At 34.7% G+C, this 17,776-nt stretch overlaps 1 protein-coding gene and 1 pseudogene across 1 annotated transcript; one reads left to right on the top strand and one right to left on the bottom strand.

The window, feature by feature from the left end:
- Positions 1-5,767: 5,767 nt before the first annotated feature.
- On the top strand, positions 5,768-6,313 carry LOC111832362 (annotated as a pseudogene).
- Positions 6,314-13,935: 7,622 nt separating this feature from the next.
- On the bottom strand, positions 13,936-17,511 carry LOC17900114 (MDIS1-interacting receptor like kinase 2). Its single transcript, XM_023777404.1, has 2 exons — positions 14,314-17,511; positions 13,936-14,240 (listed from the first exon to the last, which is right to left on the bottom strand). Exons 1-2 carry the CDS (start codon positions 17,108-17,110, stop codon positions 13,951-13,953), a joined length of 3,087 nt encoding a protein of 1,028 aa, XP_023633172.1. The 5' UTR covers positions 17,111-17,511; the 3' UTR covers positions 13,936-13,950.
- Between the last annotated feature and the right edge of the window lie 265 nt (positions 17,512-17,776).

Raw genomic sequence — 17,776 nt, 5'->3', positions numbered from 1 at the left:
ACAACAGCCGAGGAAGGAGGTAAAATATATACATCTGGTAATGGCTAAGGGGGGAAATAACAGTAGGTAAGATAACATAATGGAAGAAAAAAAAAGAAGTTGTATTGTCAATAGGCGGATTTTATCCATCGTCCCTGCGATGTGGGAAAAAATACCTCATATAACTCTTCAAGCCTCTGTTTGGGAGCTGTGTCATATATGACATTGTGCTGGTTGGAAGGAGGAGATATGGAGGGGTTAGATAATGTGGAACGTGGTGCAGTGTCATATATGGGTTGGGACATATATGCGGCGGGAGTTTCCTGAGGATATGGGGATGAATGAAGAAGTATTGTGAGAGATGTGCTTCCTTTGGACCATAAAATTAAAGTAGGAGGAAATGGTGAGTAAGACCTGGAATAGGGACTCTCATACCTGATAATCCTCTGCCTGGTTATCCTCTGGATGGATATCCTCTGCCTCGACTGGTAGGGGTTTGGCTGCCTGGTCACCCTCTGCCTGGTCACCCTGTTGATGGTCATCCTGTGCCTGGATAGCGTGTGCCTGGACATCATCTTCCTGGATATCCCCGGAATGGGGATGAATGAAGAAGTATTGTGAGAGATGTGCTTCCTTTGGACAATAAAATTAAAGTAGGAGGAAATGGTGAGTAAGACCTGGAATAGGGACTCTCATACCTGATAATCCTCTGCATGGTTATCCTCTGGATGGATATCCTCTGCCTCGACTGGTAGGGGTTTGGCTGCCTGGTCACCCTCTGCCTGGTCACCATGTTGATGGTCATCTTGTGCCTGGATAGCGTGTGCCTGTACATCATCTTCCTGGATATTCACGGAATGGATATCCTCTGCATAGACTTGTAGGGCCTTGGCTCCCTGGGCATCCTCTTGCTGGATATCCTCTGCATGGACTGGCAACTGCGAGAGAAACTTGGCGTCCTGATCACCCTGTGTGTGGAAAACATGCAGGGGAAATGATTGGTAGAAAATGTGAGATAAGATGTTGAAGGTAAGATCTTGACAGGAGTCAAAAGATGCATACTTGACAGGGGTTGCTTACAGTAATGTGTACATGACTCTTAGAGGGTGTTGCAGCTAAGTTTATAGACTCGTCGAGAGGATCCTGTTGAAAAAAAAAAGAGAATCATAACCTCTAGAATCACAAACACGATTAACCTAACAAAAAAAATAAAAAAGACAAGTAGTGGGAAGAAAATACATACATTTGTACTGTATTTTGACCAGTCGTGCCCACCGTCTAGAATATCTTCTGGACTACCAGTGTCTAATGTCGTTTCATGTAATTCAGAGTTAACAGTTTTGGGAACACTCATGTGTGCGTTATCACACACTCCCTCTTTGTTGGGGGGGGGGGAGGCTGTGATTCCTTCTTATTATTAACACAACGTTTCTTGAAAATGTGGAGCTGACGGCGATGGCGTGGTTTCCATATACCACGAGAAAGCATAGAGTTTAATTTCCCAATCAATTTTTTGTTCTTAGACTCCAACTTATTCAGCCTTGCATCAAAACTGGAGCGGATAGACGTGAGTTGAGCCTCAAACCAATATCTGAGATCATTTTGGAGTGGATCTTCGATGTTAGATTGGTTATCCATTGGGGTAACTGGCTTATCTTTGTGCTTGGATGTCGTGGACTGACGGGAGCGAAACCTTTGTGATGTCTTCCTTCTCCGAGAGACAATGTGCCGCCTATGGATAACATCACGTGGTTTTTCTGGAATGACAATTAGAGGCAATGAAGAATCACCGCCAGGCCACTCACTACTTTTGAAAACATGTCTTTCTTCAATTAGAGACATCAAGTAAGAAACCTTGCGGTCTTTAACTTCATCGTCGAACTCTCCCCAACCCTCCTCCGGTGGGTCGACATGAATATAGTTAGAGATAGTTAACTGGGAAAACAAAAAAAACTAGTCATAAGAGTGTTATCCACGTGGATGGGTTATCTTGGTAGGTAATTTTAGGGTGGAACATACCTCAGGTGAGCGCTCGAATTGGTGGACATCTGTGAGCTGCAAGCTATTCTTGGGAATACCAACAGAATCCCATTCTAGAAAGGTACGAGGGTCATTGGAACCGGGGATCTTATCAAGGAGGCCACTAATGTTCCTATAAGCGAGCAGTTGGAGAGATAGAGGGAAACCATTGAGGCGGAATGTCTTCTACTGGAGTTGTTCAGTGAATGTTGAGAGAGGGTCAGAGTATTTCCCCTGAACTCTGAGCTTTTTCGAAGCAGGTTTGGTTAGAATCTTCTTACCAGGCATCATAGCAGAAATGGTCTTCAAGAAGGATTCACGGCCCCAAGGGAACGTTAGAAAAGAGTCAACATCAGCCAACATCTCCACAAACTTGAATGTAGGCCGGTGTGTTTGGCTAGAAGCAATAAGGACACCATCCACGATAAGCAACAACGCAAGACGAAGTTTCTTTTGCAAATCATCAACCTTGGGGTCTTCGAAAACTTTGGAAACATCAGCCAAAGTTGCCTTCCGGTCGTCACCAATAAGATTATCCCAGTAACATTGCTCTCCGGGGGCAGGGAAATGTTGGTAATCAGGATCATAATCTTCGGGGAACTCGGAGCAATCCAAACCTGTGACAGCGCCAAACTCCATCAACGAAAATCGTAACGGTTGTCCACCGAAAACAGTCCACAACTCGTACTTCCGCTTGGATACCAATTGTCGGCAGAGCAGCGCGTGGACCAATTTACACGAGATACTACACTCGCTGACTCTTAACTTAAACAACGACCGCAGCGGGGAATCAAGAATAGTATCGAACTCTTGGGTGCCTTTTAGGACCTTGTAGATTACAGTGAGTATATCCGGTTTTGAGTAGACATTGAGCCGGGCGTCGGGGTAACGGTTGGTGGCGAATATACGGTGAGGAAGACGAGGATCCCATTCAGAGGGGGGGATCCTCAGAGTTATCTGCATCTGTAGGCGGATGCGTCGATTGCGGTTTGAAGAACCCAGTGATGCGGCGGTTGGAGGCCATAGATGTCGTTCGCAAGATGGGTACCTAGGGCTCCGATGACAGGTTGCGACGAAAAGCTCCTAGGCCTCAGATGACGGCTAGAGAAGAACGGCTGTCTTGGGGGTAATGAGTGTTTTCCGGTAAGATTCCGGTTTGAACTGGGAGAAGATGCGGCGGCTCTAGGGTTCCACCTTAGAAGAACGAAAAAGTTTGGAAACTGTAATTAATGGTAAATTTTCTGTTTTCCAAATAAATGACAGTTTATTTAAATGACAGTTTCTTTATTTTTCACCGTTTAATAAAATGTTTGTTTAGTTCGATCGGATGTCTTAGTTAGAAGGACATAAGAGTCAAATGGTAAGTAGAAAGGGTGTGACTTGCTGAAACGGTGCTAGACCGTGAATAGAAAGACATAAACGGTGCTAATATGCTAAATTCTCTTCTTTATTCTTCTAAATATTTTTGCTTCAAATCTTTGGTTGAGTAGACAAAAATCAAATTAGAAATTATGTTTCCATGTTTTTTTTACCATGAGACAATCTCTATAGGTTATAATCATATATCATAACCCGAAACCATTTAATGTTTTAATCAAATATCCTAAACCATTCAATTTTTTTAAAATAAAATACTTACTTTCAAGAATAAAATATTAAATCATTATTGTCTGTAAAAAAGAAATAGTTAAATTCTATTTGTTTAATTTAAATTTCAATTAATTTTATCATTTACAATTTCTACTACTACTCAAAGTCCGACCACATATTTGCCACAAATATATATACAATATTTAGATATGTATATCCACTAGGTCGATTCAAACTGATTGATTTTTCGTTAGGAACCAAATAGTCTCCTATATATATCAAGAATATCACACCTTTACCCTATTCAAATGGGGATGATTCTTCGGTTTCTGATCACAATCAGTAAAGTGAATATAATATCAGCGGCAGCGGCAGCGATTACGTCAACGAAACGAACATAAATAATATCTAGAAGATTCATGATCAGACAGTGAGTAGTCGATGAAGATGAAATCTCTTTTATTTTTTCTTATTTCTTTTGCCACCTCTTTTATTATCTTTTTATATATAAAACAAACTAAAAATTAATTTAAATATTTTGTTGATGGACATTATTACTCCATCATTGCGGTGCGAACATACAAGCTAGTTTTAATGTGTAAAGTGTTAGAAATCATTTTGGTTATTTATAATGCTAGTTCTCGAAATTTAAAGTGCTACTGACTAACACGTTGAAAGTTAAAATGTAATTTTCCCTTACTAAATTTCATTAGACTTTTAAAATTCATTACTGAATAAGATAGGATTTAAAAAATTTATACAAATCATTTTCAATTCTACTTTTTATATATCCTCTAATTTTAATTTAACATGTCGGCGTCGGGTAAGGCCATCTTTATGGCTATATCCGATCGGCCCTTAGAGTAATATTTAAAACCCAGATATTGAAAACAGTAGAATGTGAAGGAGCATCCGGATGCTATCCAACATCTTTTCCGACTCAGTTCTTACGCAACGTGGCAGAAGTTGAATGGGTAAAAAAATAAGTAAACAAACGATTTTTTTTTTTGGTTTGTCAAAAAGAAAAAAAAGCCCCAAATCGAAAAATCTCTCTCAAATGAACCCTAGATGGAAAGATTGATTTCTAAACTTTGCATTAATTTCTTATAATGTTTTGTGCTTCAATTAATATGTTTCTATCTATTACTGTTTGTCATTTTAATGTTTATTATTTCTATATTTGTGTTTCTAATTTTTATCATTATTGTTTTTCTTAAATTATTTTGAATTGTATTTTCTATATATGTTTATATGTTTATTTTTTTAAGTTTTCAGTTTATTAATAATTTATTTAATTTCAAAAATTTAACAATATATAAATATTATTATATTATTAAAACTCTAAGATACTAGAGGTTTAACCAATAATCACCTCAAAATCAAATCTTCTTAACTTACACTTTTCATTATTAATATACCTATTAATGGTTAAGATACATCCTCAAAGATACACCCTTAAAAATGCTCTAAGTAGCCTAAACCAGTAGTGGGTTCAAATTTCTTATTTTGGCTGTTTACTTTGTGAAATTACGAAACCTTCTTAGGTGTTAAACGTTGAACAATCCGTTGAGTAAATTTCAACTCTTTGCTTTGGAAGATATTTAGGGACTATTGGTCAAAATGACGTGTGTGTGAGTGTACTGACTGAGATATGATAAAAATTAGACTGAATCAAGTGGTCATGGTCAATGATCGATTTCCATTTCATCAAGAACTTCCACATGAAATTCCTCGGGCCATGAGAAAATACTCGGATTGGTTAATGGTTTTCAAAGAAGGAAACTTTTTGTTTTTGTTTTTGTGCAGAGTAGAATGATAATGGTGTTTAGGGGTATTATTCAATGGGAAAATGTTATAATAATTTTCAACTTTCAAATTTGGGACGTTTAATCATGAATTTTTCGGAAACCTTTATAATTACAAACTTTTTGTTGACTTTGCTTAAATTATCAAACTTTTGTTGACTGAGCCGTTTTAACCATGGTGTTAACTCGCTGTTAGAACTGCACAGACGGGGTTAACAATCCGTCTCCTGCTTTCGTTTAATGCAAACGTTGCCGTTTATCTGTTAACAAAACGACGTCTTTTTACACATTGATGAAACTTAAAATCCCCAAATCGATTTCTAGGTCACAAAATCTGAAAATCCCCAAAATTCTTCTGCAATCTATCTGTTCCGATGAGTTCAAGTTCGAGCTCTGTCACAACGAGTGGCGTTAGTGAGCGTGGTGTGCCTAGCAAGTGTGTTTGTGGTTTAGGTGTCACGATCTTTACATCTAAACCTGAAGAGAATCCGGGACGACCTCTTTCGTTGTGCAAGCAAACGTGATGTGAATTCGTGGACAAGCAAAAGAGATGTAAGTATATGAAAACTTATTATTTAGGTAGAAAAATCAGTGTAAGCTAGCTAACTATTTGTCATTTTTTTGTTCATTAGAGTTTGTTTAAGTGGGTCGAGGATGCCGTGTTTGAAGAAGTAGATGATGCTTTACCAAGAGTAGCCATCCCTGCAAATGAGATTAGAAAAATCAAAGGAGAAGTGAATGAGTTGAAGGCTATGATGAAAGAAGTGAAGGAAGAAGAAATGATCAGCAAAAAGGAACTCCACAACAAGTGTAAATTGTGCTTCAAAGTCTGTTTTGTGTGGCTTTGTGTTATCACCATTGTGCTGGGTTATGTATTGTTTAGGAAAGGAAATCAGGAAAAACTTATGCTAGGTTATTAAGCAAACAATTCTATGTTTGTGATGTAAACCTTTTGGAACTCATAATGAATAGACATCACTTGTTTGGAACATGTCTTAACAAAACTATTAAAGGTGCTTCATGAGACAGTTGACGTGCTCCCTGAGAAGGTTCTCCTTGTAATGGTGTTCCTTGTCCAAACAATATAACCATTGGCTCCTTATTTCAATCAAAATATCAAAATATCAATAAGCATTCAAATGATTTTAAAGTATCAATGGATGAACAAATCTGACTTGTCCTTTTCTTGGTCGACCTCTTCCTCTTTTGGGTGGAGTTGCAACACTACATGTATTCTTTCACTATCTCTCTATGACTTCAAGCAAATAAAAAGACGATACAACCTTTGTAGGCTGCCAATGGTTGTACAAGGAATGGTCTCAATTTCCAATGCTGTATCTGGATTATGACTATGATGCCAAGTAATACCTTTAACTTTAAATTAGGACGTTTAATTTTAGAAAGTTAAATTTTTACACTAGAGAATTTGAACTCTCAACATCTACCACAATTGTTAATCCCATAACCAAGTTAACCTTTGTTGCCATTTGATTCAAAGAGGTATATATACAACGCAACACACTAAAATTAACAAAATTCAAAGAAAATAGTATATATATATATATATATTTCTATATTAACATTTTTGATATACCTTTTGGGTTATAACTTTTTATTTTGTAATATTTTCATAATTAAACTCATGGCAATTGAATAAATAACAAAAATTTAAGGTAAATTTTGTAATTAAATCATAATAAAATTGCAAAACTAGAAACCATTATTTATTACATTTAACAAAATTTCCTAAAATCTCTCCCTAATAAATCAAATATTTCTCCAATATCTTTATATGATCTTATTTGTTTTCAAATTTATATTATTACATACAACATATGTATAATAAAAATATAATTTTTATTTTGCATATGTTGCAATTTGAATTTTTGAAAACGGACGTATATTACTCAAACGATACAAAAATGTATGTACTAAAATATTATTGATAATTGTGTAGCACGGGTCATGTGATGAAGCGGTTTATAATTTACAAAGTTATGACTATAGATATTTTTACGGGTTGTCTACTATAGTAAAACTCACAAAATATTTTAATCTGAAATTAGGCTATTTAAACGAATTATGTTATGCCAACATTATTTCATTATTTTGAATATTAGACTTATTTAGTTAAGTTGATCAAATTAACATTATATAAAAAACAAATTGTCATGCAATATTACACGGGTTAAATCATAGAATTAACATTAAAATACAGTTGTACAATTTTTTTTCCAGCATGTAGTACAATCTTATATACCATACAAAATTAATAAAAAAAGAAAGACATTATAAAATATCTTCATGCGGTGTACCGCAGGTTAAAATCTAGTAATATATATATAGAGAGACACCGTTTATGTGTCTTAGTTCTCGCGTTAACACCCTCTTGTGTTTATGGACCGTTTTCACTTACTTTTACACTGTAGACGCCAGATTTGGACAATTATGTCCTCCAACTTAAAAGATGAGTGAAACAAACCAAAAAATGCTCAAGTTGGATATAATTTCATCTTAGCCATCAATTGCTAGCGAAAGCGGCTTATAATAAAAACTCACCTCTCTCGTCTTCTTCTTCCTACTCTCGACGGCAATTTTTTTTTCTTTTTTTTTTCTTTTTGTCTCTGTGGGTGTTTATACTCAACGTGAAATTGAGGTTTTTTGCACTGATTCATGTGAATTATATTTGCTATTTTTGTTAAAAATTGTGAAGTTTTACTCATAATTCATTGTTTTTTTATCTTTACGGTTTTTTACAATTTACAGGAAATGGGACCTAGAAGCTCTTCTCATCTAAGGTGAGTCAATCCGTTTTTTATGTATGTTGCTAAACATTGAATTGATTAAGTGTTCCTTTTTTTGAATATTCGTTTTTGTGCTCGTTCGTTTTTTTTTTGGATTTCTCCAGCAAGATTCAGTTTTCATGTTTTCTGGAATTGTGTGTTCGACCCAATCTTCTTATCAAATGGTTGTGTACCTTAACCTCCGACGTATCATTTTAACATCTTTTAAAATTTTGCTATTTCTTGGTCAAATAATTTTTTTGCATCTTTAGTTTCCGGAGATTCTCATTATCATTGTTTTCCAACTGGCCACTAAATTTAAGAAAGAAACGTCCAAGAAACTCTCTGTCCACGGAGATGAAATCCATGAATCGCTGTCCACAGAATTGAAGTTCAATGGTAGAGTTCCGTTTCGGTGAATGTGATGAAATGTGGTGGATGCGATACGGTGGATATGATGTGGTGGCTGGAAATGTTGTGGTTGTGATGTGATTTGATGGCAGCGGTTTGATGGTTACGAATGTGGTATGATGGTTACGTTTATTGTTGGTTTGATTATGATATCATTTTGAATCTGTTTTTTATGTTATTGTTAGAAAATTCAGGAAGAAAAAGATAATGAGTGTCAAGAAGATTCATTGAAATAATAACTTTGTAAGATTTCCTATGGATATTCAATTTTTTTTACATCTTATCTTATGAAGATTTTGAGATGGTGCAAAAGATGGAATAATACCTTTGCAAGATAATATTTTGGAATGTGAACATTACAGAGAAGAAAGACACAAATGGTTAACATTAAAGATGATAATTGGTATACAAAAGCATGATTGTTGATGCTACAAATAAACTGAACATATGGTCATTATTTCGTGGAAATCAACATCTCACGTTGAATAAAAGCAGCGTTAAGTAACGTGACGTACATTTTGGACACGAACGTGCTTTCTTCTTCAAGCAAACCAAAAAGTTCCCTTTTAGTAGATGCACATGTATGATTGATCAAAGCAAAAGTATGACACGGCACAAGCATTTCTAACTACATGCCATCCAAGAAAAATTCCAAAATCAACAAAAATGTGAGATTTGACCTCTGGAACTCGTTTTATCCAAGAAGTGCCATCCACAAAAATGAAGTCCACGATTATATGTCCACAAAATCTACGTTTGCTAAGGTTTGTGCACAAAACAACACTTAGAAATGCTTCTGACGACTCTAGAAAGGAGGGACGATTCTGACGACTCTAGAAAGGTGTTTCGTCTTCACTCAAAACCCTACGACAATGAAGAAAAGCAGACGGATTCTTTGTAATGGAAGAATCTATTGGGGGTTGTAGTGGTAAGAACGTAACTCGAGGAAGCAAAGGAATAGTGGAGTAAACCTTAAATAATTTGCAGATCCATTGAAAAACAAATCTGGGTAGAGCAGGTTAGAGACAACGAGAGTTTCTGGGCAATTATTTTCCTTCAAGATCTCTGGCAACCATATCTGAAATTCGAGAAGAAACATGGTAGTTGAGAATAGTTCTTCGAGAAGAAACATGGTAGATGTAGAAGATAAACTGGGGATTTAGGTATTATTTTCAATCTCTTTTTGTTTACAGTCGATAGATGAGAAGATATTGTTCTGTTTATTATTATTAAAGTTTAAAATATATAGTAAAGGAAACAAAATTTGGTGTGTGAAACAATATTGTGAGAGAAGTTGTTTAGTTAAATGTTTAAGTTAGGGAGTGTTTTGTCTATTCACAGTCAAAAACGGTGCCATAGTCTCAAACGGTGCTAAAATGTAATAACAAAGATGGAAACGGTGTGAGAGTGCTAATATTTCATATATATATATATATTACTCATCGAACTACTGTAATTGTACTAATTCAAAATTTTGCTATGAATGGCATATTCATTTTTTGATTCAACTATTAAGTTAGAATTTGTGATCTAAGTGTAGCAAAAGCAGTACACATTGAAATAAAGGGATCTCAGCAAAAATGAAAAAATCTGGTTTTTATTGCCATGATTCCATGCCACACTTTACCTACACCACAAACACAATGAGATGCGTGAGTATTATCAAAAATACTCAATGAAGCGATTATCCCATCTACTGGGCTATGGACACAAGCGTTAAGATCACAATCACACACAAACGAATACCAAACAACCAAACCATGCAATCAAAAACACAAATCAATGCTCACAGAAAACTGGTGTCAGTAGACACAACCACCAGACAACACCACTTCTACCTTGGTGACGACCGATACCCACACTTGATGTGAATCGACACCCTACAAAACTTCATTACGACCAGAATTTGGACACATGCGTTACAATCATTATACTTCATTTCTCAATGGTTCCATATTTATGAAAGAAATAAATTATCATATATATATATATATATATATATATATAATTATATTTTCCACCTATGCCATGAGTTGAATTTTTTAAAACGGATATAAACTATTTAATCTATGAGAAAAATGAAAAGAAATCTTGAAACTGGTCAAAAATTTAGACTTAAATAATATATTTCTTTTCAACAAAAATACGTTCAACAAAAATTCTTACTACGTATCGGATTGAAATGTTTCACTTACTATAATCATCTATCAAAACTTTATTTTAAAATATATAATATATCCATTTTTATACTAAATATAATTCAAACTGTGTTATAGCACTGGTTATAGTCTAATATTAACTTTTGTCTAGCAATATTACTGCATAAGCTTTAGTTTCCCTACAATGAATCTGATGTTGCATTTCGAAACTCTGCATTATCTGGAAGTGAACCCTCGAGTTTATTGTTTAATATCTCGATGTATGAGCGCTTTTAAGCCCTCAAAACTTGTTGGAAAGAGAACCGAAAGATTGTTATGTGAGAGGTCAAGCTTATCAAGGCTTTGCAAGAGGCTGAGCCCTGATGGGATTTTTCCATCGAGCTGGTTGTGGCTGAGATCTTGATTATTTCATTGAGTCAGCTTTGTGAGGCGGGGAAAACATTCGCCGAATTTGTTTCTGCTTAGGTTCATGTCATGAAGCTTTAAAAAGGAGTCAAAAGTTTGCGGGATCTGGGAGCTGAAATTGTTTAAGGATAAATCAAGAACCTCGAGATTGGTTAAGAAACTTAGAAATGTAGGAACTCTTCCTGATAGTGGATTCCCATTTAGTAGTAGCTTCGAATAACCTGCGAGATTTTCAATTTCTTATGGAAGTTCACATGTGAGGTTGTTGCTAGACAAATCCAGCTCAACTAAGTTTCCAAACTCAGAAAGAAGTGGACCCGAGGAAGAACTGATATAGAGATTAAGTTTTACCAAGTTGGTGAAATTTCCAATGGAAGTGGGTGAAATTTACAAAATGTTTGTACTAAGGCCTACCTTAACAAGGTTGGGTAAGTTTCCAATCTGAGAAGGAAGTGGACCCAAAAAAAAATTGTTATAGAGGTTGAGGTTTACGAAGTTGGTTAAAAGTTTTTCTTAACAAAACCTTAAGGCTAAAAGCCTACCATTAATCATGCTCTTATATACGTTAGAACATTCGGTTGATTATAATATTCATTGTGCAGTAATATATATATATAAAGTTAGCTTTTTCTCTCTTCTCATGATGCCACCTAAGCATCCACATAAACCACATTTTTTCTACATTAAAATAAATTTAAAACATTCATTTAGTGCATATTTATGCTACTTATTTAATTAATAGAAAATTTATATAAATAAAAATAAATTATGTAAATAAATGAAATGTTAAATAAGAAATACTTTCATTTTATATTAGTTAGTGGTAATAATATAATTCAACTTTCATTTTAAATTGATCATAGTTTAAAATTTTAAATGTGTTACTGACTTTAAGAATGTAAGTAAATTTTCAATTTATGGTAGAATAAAAACAACATTTATGTAATTGTACATATAAAATCTTAAAGGGGAAAAATAAAATTGAAAGCGAAATATTAATTTATAACTTGATGAAAAAGAAAATGATTTTAATCCAAATTTAAATATTGAAAGATAATAATTCAAGAGAAAATAACTATAATATGTTTTGAAAATCAGTTAAAATAAATAAAATATCACAAAAATATATATAAACCTTCCGCGCGCAGCGCGGGTCAACTGCTAGTCTATATATATAAAGTTAACTTTGCTCTCTTCTCCTTAAGCCACCTCATCATCCTAATCATCATCCACCTCATTTTATTATTTAATTTTAAAAATTAATTATATCATTTTATCATTTAGTTTTAAGATTTAGACATATGTAAATAAGTTTTCTAAAAGAAATATGAAAGGTCTTTTCTTATATTTTATATTATAAAACTAAAAATAATAATTGATTAAAAAACTTACTAATTATTGATAATACGAACTAATATATAAATAATAGCTTATAGTTTTTAAGTAAATATTTTAGAATGAATATATATATATATATATCAATTAAAAATAATATGACACAAAATTTGATTATATTTACACAATATAAACCTAAATTATAATGGGATTTAACGGGAATAAAACAAAAAATAATGAATATATATATATTCATTAAAAATAATATTATGATTTGTGTAATTTATGTCTCAAAAAATTCAAAATTCTCCAACATAAAAGAGATAGGTTGGGACAAAACATGAATTCTCATTTTAAAAACACGTATAAAAATGGTAACAATAAAAATAATATTTCTTTAAAAGGTTTCCAATATGAATTCAACTAATTGTTTTCAATACATCATATATGGTAAACTAATAAACAAAATAAAAAATTAACAATATTTCATAAAAATTAAAAAGTAAAAAAACATAATTAAATGAAATGAACTAAATATAAAGTAAATTATACTACTATGTTAAATTTTAAAATTGTTCCATATGAAAATACAGAAAATATATTAAACAAAAAATCAGAAACGAATATATCTATATATAAAGTTAACTTTGCTCTCTCCTCCTTAAGCCACCTCATCATCCTAATCATCATCCACCTCATTTTATTATTTAATTTTAAAAATTATTTATATAATTTTATCATTTAATTTTAGATTTAGACATATGTAAATAAGTATTTGGTAGGAACCCTAATAACACATGTTTCTTTATGATTCTCCACCATACTTCTGTTTAAACCACATATATTTCTTTATTTAGTTCATTTTATTAAATATTATACACATTTAATTTGTCAACTACTAATGAAGCTAAAACTCAACATGTTTTCTATACAATCACAATCTAAGATTAAAAAAAAATATGTTAAAGTGAAAAATAAATAAAAAATAAAATATGAACCAATTACTCATAAACAATATAATAGACCTCACACGCGTAACGCAGAAAACTGACTAGTATATAATAAAACAGACTAAAAAAAGGTCTATTTCTCCAAAACAGTTAAAAGTTTAAAACTTTCGAATACAAATCGAAATTGCATTGATGAACACATTACACATACTTCCATCTTTCACAAAAACAAATAATCAAATTGATATTAAAAAATATTTAAGAGATGACTACATGTTATAAACTATAGTAATAATTATTTATAACATAATTTTAAACAAAATATTATTCAGCCAAAGCAAAACAACTACAAGATTTAGTATATTCACATTACGCAGCCATAATTATAACTCTAGTAAAACTCAAACGTTTGGCTAAAATAGCATAACTATATTAATATTTATTAATCACATAATTTATCATGTGTTTAACTTTGTGTTTTATTTTAATTGTAAAAACCTTATATTATAAGTTTTTAGGTGAATGCCGTTGAAATTGACAACATTGTTGGCCGAGACATTGGATCTGCTTGTAAGCACGACAACGCCATTTCCACCATCTTCACTAACTTCTCTCTAATCTTCGCCTCTGGTTCTCCTAAACGCTCATCGGAAATGCTTCTCAGCGACGGAGTTTCTCCCGGAGACGACGATGACAAAGCCGAAACCAAATCTCCCGGATGTTTCCCCTTTATCACTTCCAGCGTCAATACTCCGAAGCTATACACATCGCATTTCTCCGTCACCTTCATCGCGTAAGCCAATTCTGTTCAGAAATTTTCAATTTCATAAGCTCGAAATCGATTTTAAAGATTTCAATTTCATTGATTTAGATATACCTGGAGCGACATAGCCATAGGTTCCGGCGACGGCGGACCAATTTGAGGAATCCATCTTGAGAAGCTTCGCTGTACCGAAATCGGAGATCTTAGCTTTGTAATCGTTATCGAGAAGGATGTTGCCGCTGCTAATATCACGGTGGACGATCGGAGTTGATCTGTCATGGTGCATATACGATAACGCGTACGCCACACCTTTCACTATATTGATCCTTTTGGTCCAATTGAGTCGTTTCGCTTCTTTGTCATCAGCTAACAGTTTGTTTAAACTTCCTTTTTCCATGTACTCGTAGATCAGGAAAGTGTGGCGGCGGTGAGAGCAGAAGCCGAAGAGCTTCACCACGTTGCGGTGACGGATCTCTGTTAAGGCTCTTACTTCGTTTAGGAACTCTTGCTTCACCACTGGCTTTGATATCTCTTCGTTCATTGTTTGGTGTAGCTTTTTCACTGCTACGGTTGCGCCTGGGAGGTTTGCTTTGTATACTTTGCCGTATCCTCCGGTTCCGATTAGGTATTTTGGATCGAATTCTTTGGTTGAGTTTATGATCTCTTGGTATTTGACTTTGCCATCATAGCTAAAGATGGACAAGTTCTCTCCAGTTTCAGCATCCAAGTTGTTGTTTCCATTGATTTGTTTTCGTTTGCGTAGATAGTAGGCAAATGTCCCGGCGCATATAGAGAGAATGAGGAGTGCTCCTAGGATCGGCACTAGAATCCACACAACAACGTTGCCTTTCTCCTTCGGTTTCTTGAACCCATTGGAAGTGATGGGGCATGGCTTCAACTTTTGTTTTGGAACATTACTGCATAAGCCTCTGTTTCCTTCTAATGCATCTGCGGTTGCGTTTCGAAACGCTGGGTTGTCTGGAAGTGGACCGTCGAGGTTATTGTTTGATATATCGATGTATATTAGCTCTTTCATGCCCTCAAAACTTGTTGGAACGAGACCTGAGAGATTGTTGTGTGAGAGGTCGAGCTTCACCAGCTTCTCGAAGGAGCTCAGTTGTGATGGGATTTCGCCGTCGAGCTGGTTGTGGCTAAGATCAAGATGTGTTAACTGAGTCAGCTTTGTTAGTCTAGGGATGCGTCCATCAAACTGGTTTCTGCTCAGGTCCATGTCAAAGAGCTTACTAAAGGAGTCAAAGTTTTGTGGTATCTGAGAGTTGAATCTGTTTGACGATAAATCCAGAGACTCAAGGTTGGTCAAGAAACTTAAACTTTCAGGAACTCTTCCAGAAAACTGATTCCCATTAAGTCGTAGCCTTGACAAATTCGTGAGATGTCCAATTGCTTCTGGAATTTCACTAGTGAGGTTGTTGATAGATAGATCTAGCTCACCCAGTTGTATCATGTTCCAAATCTCAGTGGGGATAGCACCTGTGAGGTTGTTGTTTGACATGATGAATGCAACTAGGTTTGGGCTCTTCGCCCAGTTGCCTGAAATCTCACCATGGAAATTGTTGTGGCTTAGATCAATGAAATTGAGAAGTGGGTATATCCCGAAAGCTTCAGAAATATCGTCAGTGAATCTGTTCCCTACGAATCTTAATCTGGTCAAGCTCTTGCAATCCTTCAAGCTTTTTGGGATAGGACCTTCGAGGTGATTATAATCTAATGTGAGGTTCTGAAGCTTGCCACCTTTGCAAATGGTTTCAGGCAAGAAACCAGTGAAGTTGTTCCCGTCGAGTTGCAAGACAGTCAGCTCTGAAGAGTTTGCAACTCCTAGTGGGATTGGACCAGAGAGCTTGTTTTCACGGAGGAACAATATTTGCAACTTGGTAAAGTTACCAAAGGAATCAGGAATAGAACCTGTAAGTTTGTTATTACTTATCTCTAAATCAATCATGGATTCCATGTTGCCTAGTTCTGGGGGAATGACACCAGTTAGTTGGTTTTGGTAAAGATGAAGAAGGGTTAGGTTCTTGAGATTTCCTAAGGAAGAAGGAATTGAATCAGTAAGGTTATTTGTATGAAGGCTAAGGGAATATAGACTGGCCATGTCACCGATCTCAGGGGGGATTTTTCCGGAAAGTTGGTTTTCAAACAAGTTGAGAAGAGTTAATTTCTGTAACTTTCCAAAAGTGGAAGGGATTTGGCCAGTCAGGTTGTTTCTATCTAGGCATAGCTCAACAAGATTGGTTAAGTTTCCAATAACAGAAGGAAGGGGACCATAGAGAGAGTTGTTAAAGAGGTACAAGTAAACCAAGTTGGTTAGGTTTCCAATGGAAGTAGGTAAAGGTCCGGACAAGAAATTGCTATACAAGGCAATCTCCTGAACTGAAGTTAAGTGACCGATCTCAGATGGAATCGACCCATTTAACTTATTTTCAACAAGATGGAGGGTTTCAAGGTTTCTTAAATTACCAAGCTCTGGTGGGATTTCTCCGGTTAATTGGTTTATAGAGAGGTCAAAGTAGATGAGTTTAGAGAGGGATCCAAATTGGGGAGGGATGGTTCCATAAAAACGGTTCATGCTAAGATCGATATAAGCAAGGTTTGGGAGAGAAGAAAAAGGAAACTCTTGAAAAGTACCTTCAATAGCTGTGTCAGTAAGGTTTAACCTTACGAGACTCCCTTGCGTATTACAAGAAACACCATACCATCTAGTACAAAAGCTAGTATTAGTCACCCACGACGCCAGCTTCGACGAACTTGTCTGGTTCGTGAAAGTAGATTTCCATTTCAGAAGAGCGTTTGCTTCTGAGATTGTCGCGGAAACTAAAATAGAACAGCTCAAAAGTATGGATATGATCAAAAGAAAACAAAGATTGTTAGGATTCTTCTCTGCCAAACCCATTCTCACTCTCTCTATTACTCTCTTTTTGTTTCTCTCTTCTTGTTTGTTAAATCGTATCCAAGTTTTGTCTCTTTTATAATCTTCAGTTTCACTCAGTAATGGACTTAGCGTCGTCGGTCGTCTCCTTGATAGTGAAGGTCTACCCTGTTGAATGGGTCATTGTGTTTTGGAAGATACCACAAAAACTAGTCTGAATATTAAGTGGTAACGAAGACTTGCTTAGTCCGTGACGACTGGGATATGATAAAACATGGATTTGATATGGTCGTTAAGACGTTAACTGTATTGTATTTTTGTTTCCCTCCAATATTCTTGGCGTATGTTTCACGGAAACAAGAAAATTAAGGTAGTAGTAGTCAATTTTCAACTTTTCTTTTTAGGATTTTAATTGGTCAAATTGTGTAAGGTTTTAATATTCACTGGTAGAATTATAATGGTTTAAATATTAAGGGACTAATTTACAATCATTTATTTAATTAGAAGTTAAATTAATTAAGCATGTTACTCTATTATTATGTAAATTAATTAGCGTTATTCGATTAAAAATTTTAAAATATTTTAAACTAAATTCATAGGGCTATTTGAATTCTTTATTTTTAGTTAATAATGTATTGATAACTTTAAACAGTTATTTTTTTGAAATAATTTTTTTTTTAATAGAAAAAC

The sequence above is a fragment of the Capsella rubella genome, unplaced genomic scaffold (assembly GCF_000375325.1).
Source record: "Capsella rubella cultivar Monte Gargano unplaced genomic scaffold, Caprub1_0 scaffold_1, whole genome shotgun sequence".
NCBI lineage: Eukaryota > Viridiplantae > Streptophyta > Magnoliopsida > Brassicales > Brassicaceae > Capsella > Capsella rubella.
The sequence above is the reverse complement of the archived record's forward strand: the minus strand, read 5'-3'. Positions and strand labels throughout refer to the sequence as shown.

Bases quoted from the DNA above. Each gene is read 5' to 3' on its own strand.
- LOC17900114 (XM_023777404.1), bottom strand. From the start codon at position 17,110: ATGGGTTTGGCAGAGAAGAATCCTAACAATCTTTGTTTTCTTTTGATC. The intron at 14,241-14,313 runs GTATATCTAAAT...ATTTCTGAACAG, and splicing joins CTATGGCTATGTCGCTCCAG to AATTGGCTTACGCGATGAAG.